Source organism: Lathamus discolor, chromosome 1, assembly GCF_037157495.1.
Source record: "Lathamus discolor isolate bLatDis1 chromosome 1, bLatDis1.hap1, whole genome shotgun sequence".
Classification (NCBI taxonomy): domain Eukaryota; kingdom Metazoa; phylum Chordata; class Aves; order Psittaciformes; family Psittacidae; genus Lathamus; species Lathamus discolor.
This window is the reverse complement of record NC_088884.1, coordinates 856382-870030: the sequence shown is the minus strand read 5'-3', so window position 1 is coordinate 870030 and position 13649 is coordinate 856382. Positions and strand designations below refer to the sequence as shown.

At 45.4% G+C, this 13649-nt stretch overlaps 1 protein-coding gene across 1 annotated transcript in view; it reads left to right on the top strand.

Annotated features, from left to right (window-relative positions):
* Positions 1–13649, top strand: part of ITIH5 (inter-alpha-trypsin inhibitor heavy chain 5) — a 51120-nt gene that overhangs the window by 15186 nt on the left and 22285 nt on the right. The window contains exons 6-7 of the mRNA XM_065665063.1: positions 5876–6045; positions 6571–6687. Of these exons, the coding sequence (XP_065521135.1) occupies positions 5876–6045; positions 6571–6687 (287 nt within the window). The remainder of the gene's footprint in view (positions 1–5875; positions 6046–6570; positions 6688–13649) is intronic.

The window sequence follows — 13649 nt, the reverse complement described above, 5'->3', positions numbered from 1 at the left end:
CAGAAGCAGTAAAAGAGTCCAATTCTGCCTGTTTTTTGCTTTAGGGGCCCAAGATACAAAGACTGGACCTGGTTCCACAAACTTCCAGTGATTCATGAAAAGTAAAGCTGTGCTTTGCTATAGATAGAGGCTCTTGGGAAGTCGTGCATATGTCATCGTTGGATAAAGAGCAGGGACAATGCAATGAGGGGTCTTTCCAGGAGATTTCCTTTGTCAGTGATTCCTGTGCACACAGGTCCGTCTGGGAGTTCTATTTTTCCCAAAGGAAGATATCAGGCATGTGAGTTTTGGAAAGTGATCTTTTGGCATGTGGAGGTGTTGTCTTCTGTCACATGCAAACCCCAGCACAGGAGGTCAATGATCCTTCTCTGGTGACCTCAGAACGGAGACAGTTCCTGACTGATGCACACGCAGCATCCTGAGGGATGACTGTTCTCATCCTTTTCCTCCAAGACAGTAGTGTGAAAGCTAGGCATGGGCTTGGGCAAAGAGACACTAGGCTGCTTGAGAATGACTATTTCTTTTCAAAGTCATAGGTCTCAGGAGGGTTTTTATCTCTTATCAGAGATACCTAGAAGTTTCTGCATTAGCAGAGGATGACCTTTGCTTTTGAGCTCTAATGCCAACTTTACCAGTCTCCAAAATAATTTAGATTTAACTGTTTATACAGTTTCATTTGAAAAAATGCTTTGTCCTGCTCTGTTCACTTCTTTAGCTGAATTTGATGGGCCCTATTTACTACCTTGGAGTGAACACAGACCATCACAAATCCTTGCAACTCATCCATGCTCTGCACTCCGCAATATCTCATGGATTTTCCTTTCTCAGTCACTTGTTTGAAAAGCACTGGGCCACTAAACAGAGGAGAGTAATTGCGATCCAGATATCAGTGTTGCCTAAAAAAGAAACCTGGGGGAAGGCGTAGTAACTGTACTCAAATATCTAAAAGAAAGGAAAAGAATACTGTGCTTTCTGTGTCACTAACAGAAAGAACAAGTCGCGGGTTTATAATCTAGGCAGAAAAATGTGAATTAAACATTAAAAATGTCAGACAGAGGAAAAGAGAAGCTCTGGAAAGGACTGACAAGGGCAGGTATTGAGTTTCCATTACTGGAGGTCTGGAATGTCTGCTGATCATGACATAAAACCAAGTAGGGAAGGATTTGGTCAGGGAACATGGGATGAATTAGATGATAACCTGCATTCGATGAGGAAATGAACATGAGCTGGCTTCAGTGTGCGCTTGCAGCCCAGAAACCAACTGTATCCTGGGCTGCATCCAAAGGAGCGTGACCAGCAGGTCGAAGGAGGTGATCCTGCCCCTCTACTCTGCTCTTGAGACACCTCACCTGGAGCATTGTGTGCAGTTCTGGTGTCCTCAGCATAAAAAGGACATGGAACTGTTGGAACAAGTCCAGAGGAGGCCACGAGGATGATCAGGGGACTGGAGCACCTCCCGTATGAAGACAGGCTGAGGAAGTTGGGGCTGTTCAGCCTGGAGAAGAGAAGGCTGCGTGGGGACCTCAGAGCAGCCTTCCAGTACCTGAAGGGGGCCTATAGGGATGCTGGGGAGGGACTCTTCGTCAGGGACTGTAGTGACAGGACAAGGGGTAACGGGTTAAAACTGAAACAGAGGAAGTTTAGATTGGATATAAGGAGGAAATTCTTTCCTGTGAGGGTGGTGAGGCACTGGAATGGGTTGCCCAGGGAGGTTGTGAGTGCTCCATCCCTGGCAGTGTTCAAGGCCAGGTTGGATGAAGCCTTGTGTGGGATGGTTTAGTGTGAGGTGTCCCTGCCCATGGCAGGGGGTTTGGAACTGGGTGATTTAGGGTCCTTTCCAACCCGAACTATTCTATGATTCTATGATTCCAGACCTGACTTCTATTATTCCAGGGTAAAAAAAAAGTTATTTTGGATCTTTTCTATCAGACCATTCTTTTGGTTTTAATCTCTGTCCTGGTGATGGGAGATGAGTGGCTATGAAGGAGATGGGAGAACTTTGCCGCTATTTGTGCCACTGAGGCTGTGTGAGGCAGCCTTGGAAACCTCCTCTCCAGGGGCTTCTAAAACACTGCCTGTGTTACAGGGGATGACATTTCTCACCTCCAAAGAGTGTTTTGGGGAGTGATGGACGAATGCAGTGGGCTCCACATGATCTCATCTACATTCCACAGTGTTTATAAAACTGGATACACGTGATTATGCCCATTTAATGAGTGGGGAAACTGAGGCATTGAGTGTCTACCTAACTTAGCTGATTTCAGATGGTCAGAGTTCACAGGAATGCTAGGACTGGAACTCATGCTGGTGTGGTCATGGCCACCCATCAATGTACTTATGGCAGTGAAACAAGAAGTTAAGCCCAAACGCCACAGCCACAGATGTATTTGTGCAGTAGCTACAAGAAGAGAGCTTCTGTTTCCAGAGTGAGACTGACTTACACTAACCCTCATGTGATATAGCCAGGCAGCCTGACTGATGCTAATGCTTACTTTTCAGCATTTAGGAAGTAATGTGAAATCCTCAAATAGATCAGAAAATATAAGTGAACTGTTAAGCTATTTCTATGAACTCTGGGCATTTCCCACACACTGGCAGTAAATGGAATTATGGAAGGGACAGAAAACAGATGGAAAATCCAGTGAGGCCGATACAAGCAAATCTGATGCACTGTGTATTAGAAACATATTATGTCTGTTGATTCATCATACCAAAGGGCACTTTTTTACCAAAGTAAAACCAAATGAAGATGGAGGTGAAATCTGATAGAGCTATTGATTTATGGCTCTTCTGTGCCAGGGGAAAGATGAACTGTACACAGAAAAAACTGTTCTAAGCTCTGGGTGATCATTTCATAACTCCTCTTTAATATCCAGCACTCGTGTCCTTAAGTGATTTCAGTGAACTGGCTGGGACCCCTCACTCTGTTTCCATCAGGATGGGTGGATTGGAATTGGCATGGTCAGAGAAGCCATGATGCAGCATCAGTTCTTGCCTGAAACTGAGTAATTTAGGAGTTGGAACTAGGTAATCCTAAGGTCCTTTCCATCCCTAACCATTCTATGATGCTATGCTTGTAAGGTCTGTCAATCAGCTCCTCGGTCAAGGCTTTTGCTGATGAGTTTGTTTAACAATCTCTGTCCTCCAACTATAATCTAGTTGTCTAGAAATCTGCCCTGTAAGACAGCACTTCCCTGCCTCAGTAGGACAGTCTTGTGCCTTGTCTATTCAAATGCACTCATGGGACAGCTGTAAAAGTAAAGCCAAATCAACATGGAAGTCACATCCTACAGTGCTGTGGATTTGTGACTTACTTTCATTCCTCTGCCTATAGGAGTCTAGACTGTACATAGCACTTGAGAGTAAACAGCTTTGCCTAATCATTCCATAAATCCACAAGAACCACAGTCCCAGCATTTCTAAGGGCTTTGACCTGTGGGGAATCAGGTGAGATATGATTATGTCCATTTAACAAGTACAAAAATGGGAGTGTGGAGTGGTTACCTATGTATCCTATTTTGTGAATCACTGTGGGATGTGGATTTGAGGTGGATTGTGTTCAATGCTGCATACAAATGTCACACTGCGTTCCTCTAATGCTGCTCAAAGCACTTTACAAAGGTGGAGAAGTGCCACGTACTGCTACAGATACAGTGTTATAGGAACCCCTGGAGAGGAGCTTTCCAAGACTGCCTGCACCTTGTCACTGTGATCAGTATTGTTAATGGAGTATAACACATAATTCAAGTTATTCTAAAGCGGATGTCCATGTCTGGCCTGATGTATCATACCCCAATCTCTCCTATCATGCTTGACCTGATCTCCATTGAGTGTGATGAGAGCCTAAAAAATAAGTTCAGACATAGGTACTTGCATTGTAAATGACTAAACTGGAACTGAATCTCACCCTCTTTTCTTTTCCCTGCCATACCACAGGCTCCTCGGGCCATCCTTGGCAAGGACTTGAGACTCCCCACACAGTGCTATTGAGCAGCTCGTTCACACCAATTATAATCAGCACATGAGCAGATATAATAGAACTTCTGTGCTTCAGGGGAATTTTGGAATAATCACTGTGAGAGCTGAAGCACCCAAGAAGGACATCAGTTGAGAATCTATTCTTTTGTTTTCAACAGCCACTTAGGATAAGGTGCAAAGCTCTCTAAATCTGGGGAAGTTCAAGGACAAATCTGACCTTTGGTCAGTCTCATGTAAGGGTATTTATGTCTTTATGTGTAGTTCAGAGGGAATGAACAGTTGGCACACAAAGAGAGGGTGAGCTGAGATTTTGGCCACAGAGACAAGGAATTTCCATATCCCTCAGCTTTAGAAAGTGATCACAGCTAAAAAGACAAGCAGAGGTTCCTTCAGCGTGACTTAGACCTAAATTACTGTCTTTTGCTGGGATACCCTTCGAAAGGCACATCTCTCTTCACTGATTCAGGGATTAGGGTGAGTTACATCTCAGGGTGCAGTTTTCACGGCTGCATTAACAGCTGTTGAATTTGTCTCAACCAGTAATAATGAAATCGCAGTGACTATCCTGATAACTTTTTTCTGAGCATAAAGGCAGCTAAGATGACTTGTTCAGATGTAGACATTACACATCACATGCATGTCAGATCCAGCAAACAATTAGTCATATCAGTCCTACCTCACATGCCTGTAGTACATCTGAACAAGCCACATCAAGAACTCTTTATAGTAGACAGAGAGAAGTCTGCAGTATGATTCATGTAGTCCTAAAAGAAATGTTTAAACAGGTCCAGTGAGTCATGCTTGCATTAACTGGCAGCATCTCATGTATAGGATCCACATTCTAGGTGCCTGGAGTTGACTGGAGTATGCACCGCACACGTGTCAGAAGCTGTGCGTTTATCAGTTACAGAAAGCAATTCACAGTCCTACAGAGAGTATCTGGTCTTTGAGTTCAGTGACCTCCAAACAGGAGTGAGCACAAGAATTTTACCTAAATATTCATGTTCTTGATAGCACTGCAATGTTGGTTTCAGTTTAGAGTTAGAGGAGAGGGGTTATTAAGCTCTTCTTTTATCACTGGTGAGCTGAATCACAGAATGGTTTGGGTTGGAAGGGACCTTAAGATCATCCAGTTTCAGTCCCTTGTCATGGGCAGGGATGCCTCACACTAAACCATGTCACCCAATCTGGCCTTGAACAGTGCCAGGGATGGAATGCTTACCACTTCTCTGGGCACTTTGTGCCAGTGCCTCAGCACCCTCATAGTAAAGAACTTCTTCCTTATCTCTAACCTGAACTTCCCCTGTTTCAGTTTGAACCCATCACCCCTTCTCCTAGCACTGCAGTTCCTGATGAAGAGTCCCTTTCTTGTAGGCCCCCTCCAGATACTGGAAGGCAGCTATGAGGTCATCGTCTTTAATAGAATCACAGAACAGTTAGGGTTGGGAAGGACCTCAACATCATCCAGTTCCAGCCCCCCTGCCATGGGCAGGGACACCTCACACTAAACCATCCCACCCAAGGCTTCATCCAACCTGGCCTTGAACACTGCCAGGGATGGAGCACTTACCACTTCCTTGGGCAACCCATTCCAGTGCCTCACCACCCTCACAGTAAAGAACTTCTTCCTTAAATCCAATGTAAACTTCCCCTGTTTAAGTTTGAACCCGTTACCCCTTGTCCTGTCACTACAGTCCCTGATGAAGAGTCCCTCCCCAGCATCCCTATAGGCCCCCTTCAGATATTGGAAGGCTGCTATGAGGTCTCCATGCAATCTCTAACCTCAGTACGTAACTATGCTTGTTGACCTGACTCCATGGTAATTCCATGTGAGTTTTACTTAGACATCCGTAGGACAGTGGGAAAACCTTGCAATATTGTGATTTTATCTCAACAGGTGATGTTTCTCCGCCTCCTTCTACTGTAATTGGACATACGAAAACCTTGGCTAAAGTTACATTCAATCCCAGTGTTGTTGAGCAAACCAGGATCGCCCGAAATGGCATTTTGGGAGACTTCATCATTAGATATGATGTCAACAGGGAGCTGAGTGTTGGGGATGTTCAGGTACTGCACACATGGTGCATCTTTTCTGTTGTGTTGCCTATACCTGAGATGGTTCAATTATCTTCTGAATGTCCTAGAAAATGTTTCCCATTACTTCTCCATCTGTAAGAACTATCCAAAATACACCAGTCAGTTGGCATACACGAGATGATAGACTTAAAACCCAGAACTTCACTGGGTTTTTTTTTGTATCTGCTTTTATCAATATACTGGCTGTATATATCTGGATACAAGGCCAGCTCCTCAGATGCATGTTGCAGTTCTGATCACTGGGTACATACATTATAACCTTACTACATCTAGAAAGAAACCCCAATGTCCACCATGGAAGAAGATGTGGAGAGCTCCAGTAGGCTCCCCAGTACGGATAAACAGGAGATCAGAGATACCAAGGAGCACTGATTTTCCCCAGCGTAGACACAGACACTGAAAGCAGGATCAGGTGTGCCCAACCAAATATCTCATAATGGTGTGTGTGGAGCATTGCATCTACCTTCCTGTCCTGACTTCCTTGCTCTTCCACAGATTCTTAATGGGTATTTCGTGCACTACTTCGCCCCCACAGATCTTCCTCCATTGCCAAAGAACGTTGTGTTTGTGCTTGACAGCAGTGCTTCCATGGTGGGAACGAAACTGAAACAGGTGAGGTCCTTGCCTTTATTACAGACTGGTTGGCTGTAGGATGCAGAGCTTGTTTCAGGCTTTATCTCACCAGGTGGGTTCTTCTGTAGAAGGTTTACTGTGTCTGAGGTGAGAGGAGGCTCTGACGACACCTCAACATGAGATGATTTACCTGCAATGAGAAATTATCGTGTTAGCAGGAATGGGATGGGAGCATGAAGTGCAGAGGACTTCATCACTTGATGCAGTCAAAACTGAGCTAGGACGCAGCAGATAGGGTTGTCCTGGGCAGTTCTGTTCTGAGCAGTTTGAAGAGAGGCAAATTAGGGGAGAATTCCCAGCAAAGTCCATTCAGCAAACCACTGTATTGAGCTTAACAGCGGAGAGAAAATACTGCTGTCTTTAAATTACCTTGGCAAACCCCTTAGCAATGTATAACTCAATGGTTTCTGTGGAAAGAAAGGTCAGGTTTTCCTATTTGAGAATCTGAGTCTTTCAGCACAACTCTCAGGGCACAGAATTCCCATCACCGACTCTTAAAAGTGAACTTTGACACGGAGGGTTCAGGCTCGTGCCCAAACATTTTCACTTCTTCAGTTCTCCGAGCTGGACAGATGGAAACTATCCCCAGTTTAAGAGCCAAATAGTTGGCTTGGTGTCCTGGGTTCAGCAGTAGCAGTCATGTTTTTCCTCCTTGGTGGCTGGTGCAGTGCTGTGTTTTGACTTTTGGCCTGGGAACAGCGCTGATAACGCCGATGTTTTCAGTTGCTGCTCAAATGTTTGGTCTGGCCAAGGACTTTGTGAGCCTCATGCTCTGCCAGGGAGGAGGGAAAGCTGGGAGGAAGCAGAGACAGGACACCTGACCCAAACTGACCAAAGAGTTATTCCATACCACAGCACGTCATGCCCAGGATGTAACGGGGAGTTACCATGAACGGCTAGGACTGCAGGGTTGGAGGAGGTATCGGTCGGTGCTTGGCTGGGGGGAGTGGGGCGAGTTATTGGTCGGCTGGTATTGAAGTGTTGTATTCTTTCCTCTTGTTATTTCCTTTATCATTATTATTATTGGTGGTAGCAGCAGTGATTTGTGTTATACCTTAGTTACTAAACTGTTCTTATCTCAACCCGTGGGAGTTGCATTGTTTTCGATTCTCCTCTCCATCCCTCCAGGAGTAGAGGGAGGGAAAGAGGTGGGGGGAGTGAGTGAATGAGCTTTGTGGTTGGGTTTAAACCACGACACTTGGAAAGGAAAATATTTCAAGCCTATTCCCTGGGGAATATTCCGAGTGTATTCCCTGGGAAATATCCTCTTTCTCTCAGCACAGTATTACTGGTCTAAACTAGAAGCAGAGATGAGTTAAGACTTCATTTCTGTTCTTAATGATTTGACAGACCTATCTCAGATCTGCACTCGCACTGGAGTGTAAAGGTAAGCCCAGTTTCCATCTCAAATATCTGTGTAGAGAAGGAAGTCCTGGTCAGGTTAGTATTGTTTCCTTCATTTGAAGATTTGAAGAGAAGTTAGCTGGCTTCTCTCTGTTGGATGGCCACATCTTTACCTTCTACTTTCTCACCATGAGCTAATGACAGTGGAAGGTGAGACTATCCACACAGGTTGACACCAGTATGAGGCAGTTTCAGCTTGTGTGGGTGGAGGGTGTTGGAGTTCTACTAGAACAGTGAAGGCCAACGGCTCGGACTTGTGGCTTGGCTACTTATGGAGCTCTCTTTAGCTCTGTTTAGAGCTCCTTGTTTGCCTGCCTGAAACGTAGTGATGTTTCTGGAATGTGTGGTTATTTGAGAGACTTATTTTCTTTCTATGGCCACCAACACTAGTCCTTGACAAACACAGACCACAGCCACTCTCTGACAGTTCTCTGACAGCATACATGCCTTTCTCTCCGCTAAAAACGCTACTCTTTGCTTCCAGAGGTGAGCAGAAATCTTAATTTAGAAGCTGTGTCTCTTAGTAAATCATGTTATCTCCATTGTGAGCTAAAATCAAGTGTGACTTTTATGGCTCCTCATATTATTCTTCCCAGTGACTGGAGTAGCAAACAGAGCTGGTAACAAACTATTCTGAATGAGGTCCTGAATGAAGATGCCTCTGAATCTTGACAAATTCCAGTGGACAGAGCCTGGCTCTTGGCTTTCTGTTATCCTTCTGCTCAAAAATGCCGGCAGAACTGAATCATAGAATCACAGAATGGTTTGGGTTGGCAAAGACCTTAAGATCATCAAGTTCCAACCCCCTGCCATAGGCAGGGACACCCCACACTAGACCATGTCACCCAAGACTCCGTCCAACCTGAACACTGCCAGGGATGGAGCATTCAAATGCACCCAGTCCTGCATGCTGAAAGCAGGCAGTGAGCGATACAGCATTGAACTGGGGGGATTAAGACTCTAAAGAGGTAGTGTAAGCTATGCAAGTAGTGCCTTGGGCCAGCAGATTAACCCTGTACTATGAAACCTTTTATTCTCCTCCTGAGTGTATTAGTGTTTCTTTCTCATATACTTAACTAGAAACAACATGGGCATTAACACTTGAAGCTCTACTTCATAGCCTAGCCAGCTCCTACTGCTAACCATACATGAATCTCAGGCCGATAAGCTACAAATGGGTGTCTCTTCAGCCTGAAGCAAGAGAAGTGTCTAGCCAGAACCTTTGTTGAGGGTGTACCCAACTTTTTGCCTGTTATCTCAGTAAACTCTTTGTATGGAGGACCACTGGTAGGTAATAGAGGAATGCTATGTGCAAGAAGCACTTACCCTCCCCTGATTTCAACCGCCCAAAAAACAGAACTACAGAGAATTATGTTGACAACAGATTAGTTAAGGAAAGATCCAAATGTAGGACTGGCTGAATAATGCGCCTCTTTTGGTACACTAAGGAAGTGCGATCAGCTACAGCCATGGCCCATGTCTGCTCAGTGGCCTTTTTACCCACTTGTTGTTGTTCGTTGGATTGCAGGCGCATCCCGTGTTGGCAGGACACATCTGAGCAGAGGACATGCCTCCTTTTCTTCTTGTCTCTTGGACTCTTGCAGCTGTGGTGATCTATAGCGTTGTGGAGAGAGCTGGGAATTCCCATGTGACTGTCTTTCCTCATTTCTCCCTAATGAGTCACATGCAAGATCAGCTAAAAATACAGTCAGCACTTGCAGAGAGTGCTTTCGCAGGTCAGCTGCAGTAACTATGGCAAAGGACAGTTTTTAGGGTTGTATAAGCAAGGATCAGACGTCAGCTGTGCACCCTTTGCTGTAGTGACTGGAAGAGATTTGTACTCTACAGCTACCTGACTTATTGAAGGTAATGGCAAAGTGACGCAAACGGGGTCAGGATTTCATTCATCCCGCAGTTTCCACAAGCTAATTGTGAGTCATTTGTCCTTTCCTCTCCCAAGGTTTTCCTTTCTCTACAGGAATTTTAATATGTTTGTGCCATCCCTTTTTCCTAAGATACCTCAGTCTTTGAAGCAACAAGATGCCCAAACCCAGCTGCACACACAGATAATGACACTGATGGATCAGCTTAAATCAAATCATTAAGACCCTTGCAACATTTCCTTTGCATCAGTGAGACAGATATTGGCTTTGTGGGGGAAAATCAGCCAATGTCCATATTCCTCTTGCAATTTTCACATCCTCGGAACATGGGTCATGTCAAGCAGACTCTTACGTGTTTCAGCAATCCACCTCCTCTTAGCATCTGGGCCTTTGTGACAGTCACCTTCCAGCACTGTCACAGGGAGATAAAGTCCAGGAAGAGAAGACTGTTGAGCATGATGATAAAGTTCTTCATGTATTCAAGACTTTACGTGTCATTACGGCTACCCCAGTGGCAAGCAAAATACTGGGTTTGTCCTCATGAGCTTTGTTCCTTCACTTGCAAAGAGACAATAAGCTCTGTGTGGAGTAGTTGTTTCTAATAGGAGTCACAGGAGCCTGGAGAACAGGTTGCACCTGCAAGATTTACTGGAAAGCAAACTGATTTGCCTTTTGAGCAGTCTGACCTGCTGATTTTTCTGGTACTTTTGGCCAGATAGAGGGGGACACAGCAGTTTTACATTGGTATAACTAAGAGAAAAAGGGGCCAGTAACAGCTTTACCACTTTGCGGTTACCATTCTTATCCCCAGCTTCACTAAACCTGGTGAAAAAGGACCTTTATCAGCTTGCAATTCAGTGATATAAAACAGGCATGTTCCAAGCTATGAATGTGTACACAGGAGGATGGGTTTGCAGACACTCTGCAGACATGCAGTAAAGTGTAGCTGTTTCAACCACGTACCCATTTCACCTTACCTTTCCCACAGGCAATAAATGCCCACACACTCAGTTAAAAGTTGGCTACACCACAAGCCTGGCAACTTGTCAATGGTTGTGTGCCAGACTGTAATTTTCTTGGAGGTTAATTGCTTTAGGAGGAGCTCAACTGAAACTGGGACCTGCTGTGTATTTGCAAGGGCTTCAGGTTATTTGCCTGCATCCATGCATAGGGCACTGCTGGTACCCTTGATCTGTGACCCACATGGCCTGAGCCCTTCTGAGGGCTGCAGTGTCTCACATACCCCTAAACCTCTGTACCTCTCAGCACACAGACTGCCTCTGAGCAGTGGCAAAAGGTATTGAGAGATCAGACAGGCACCTGAACCCTTGATGTTCTCACTCCAAACTCCATTGGTTTCTGCTGGTTGCCTCAGAGCTGGCTGCGTGCCTGTTGAGTATTAGTTCAGAGAGTGGCTGCTGCCCAGGAGAACCACCTTAAATCACCAGGGGCCTTGGGAAAAGCGTTAGTTCTAATTACAGCCTTTAATGAGTTTAAAGCTGCTGTGAAGAGGAAAGATTTGTGAGCTTTTCCATTTCAATTGGAAAGCAACAACCTGAGCAATTCAATGTCTCCAGCACTGAGAACTTCATGCAGCTGCCTCCTACTTGGCAATACACAACAGCAGTGTGGCCTCAGTCCTCTCTGTAGATGTGAATATGGAATATAAGAACTACAACAGTAAATAAGACATCACATCCATATGGACTTGAATTACCCAGCTTCCAAGAAAGATGCAAGTACTTGTCATGCAGCAAAATAATCTGCTTCCACCCAACACTAGAACTTAGAGATAATGACAGGGTCATACAGAGAAACAAGCAACCTTCAGAGCAAGATACCCTCAGATACTCATGACAGGGAGCATCTGCTTCTGGCCTTGGGACTAACAGCCAGCATGTCCCTGAATGATTTGCTCCATGTTGAGCAGTAGAAGTAGAGACAGCATCTCCCAGGGAGACCCCAACCCACCAATAAATGGCAAGTCCCTTAATGGGGTTCATAATCAATAGGATGCAAACACAAGTGCAAAGTTTGGCATGGAAATGAAGGCTTGAATTGAAACCTCATGAGAATTTGCCCAGAGGTTTCAATTGAACCTTTGCTGAACTCACCAAAAGGATGACCTAAAAACAAGTGCTACTGAAGACACAGCCCAGCAACCACCACAGAAGTCCATAGTGAAAAGGAAGTGACTAAATCAAGCTAGGAAGTTAGTGCGCAGATCAAGGCTATTAAGGTCTATGACCAGGCATAGCTATAGCAGAACTAGAGACAGCTACAGCAGAACACTTGGTCTGAAACTCAGACTAGGACTAAGGGCCCAGGCTGGAGCTTAAAGGTGCACGACTGCGGATGGAGGCCCCAGGTGGGGCTGGTCGGAGCCATTAAACCCTATCAGAATGCTCAAGGCCCTGGCATACACATACAAGTTTCTGAAGCTGTAGATCCGGGTTTCTTTGGTAGTCCTTTCCGACCTCGGATTGTGTTTTTCCAGTTGCTGGAGCAATACCTGGAAGCCAGCTGTGGCTTCTGTTTGTGTTTGATCATGGATCTGGTATGTGAACTTAGGTGGGTTACTTTGTCTGTGCTTGTATCTTCGCAGAGTCTTGTCTATTTAACTGGCAAACCCCGTTTTTAGCTGGGCTTATGGCTGCGTGAGATCCCTGAAGTCTAAAAGATACCCGATCTTTGCTAAGATTTGGGCTATTAGTCTAGCATTGCTTCTAACAACAATGCTATTTCCAAGTAGATACCCCTTCACCCTAATACAGGGTGTGCAGTACTCATTGCTCAACAGGGACAGTCTGTTTCGAACTGTGAGGAGCAATTGAAGCTCAGAAGCGCTTGTGGGACCATGTGGAAGCTTGCTGGAGGGAGATCCTCCATGTTATATTACTGTATGAAGTCATTAAACAGGCACTTCTGACTCTGGGATCCACATGGTGTAACCTGAGGTCCCTTAGGAATGGGGGATATTATGCTACCTGCGTCATGAAGCTTTTGCTTGGGTGGTTACCCCTGATGTAGTGACTTCACTGTCTCCAAAACATCTGCTCTCCTCTTTGAGGAGCTTTGGGCAAAGACTTGGCCTGTGCTCGTATCTGAGGCACTGGCTTGGGGTGCAGGTGGGCAAGGGAAGGGTTATAGGTAGGGATCTGGGGATGCTGGAGCTGGAGATGCTGAGGGGATTTCCCATTTGGAAATGGGGAAATTGGGAGGGGAAAAGGTGTTGGGGGAGTCCTGTGGCAGACCCTCAAGTGAGAAAACAGCAACGGCAAGGTTGCTGTTTTCTAAAGAAAAACTTAGTGCTTTTGTATTGCTTAATGCTAACCCTGAGCAGAAGTGCTCCAACCAACCAGTCATCATCCTTCACTCTACTGGAGGGATGAAAATGGGGAAGTTGCATCTCAAAGTAAGCGGTATCACAGGTCAGTGGGAGGAGGTGGGTGAAGAGTCAGTGTTTGCAGAGCAGCATCAGATGCTTCATCTCTTTGGAAGTGCAGCACTCCTTTTCATGGAGAAATAACACCTCTTCCCTGAGCTGGAATGGCACAATCTCTCCTTGGTGTAATAGTACAGATCTTTAGCCCATGCAGAGGAACTGCTCTCTGTGAAGGAGCAGTGCAACTCCTAGCAGGCTACACACACAGG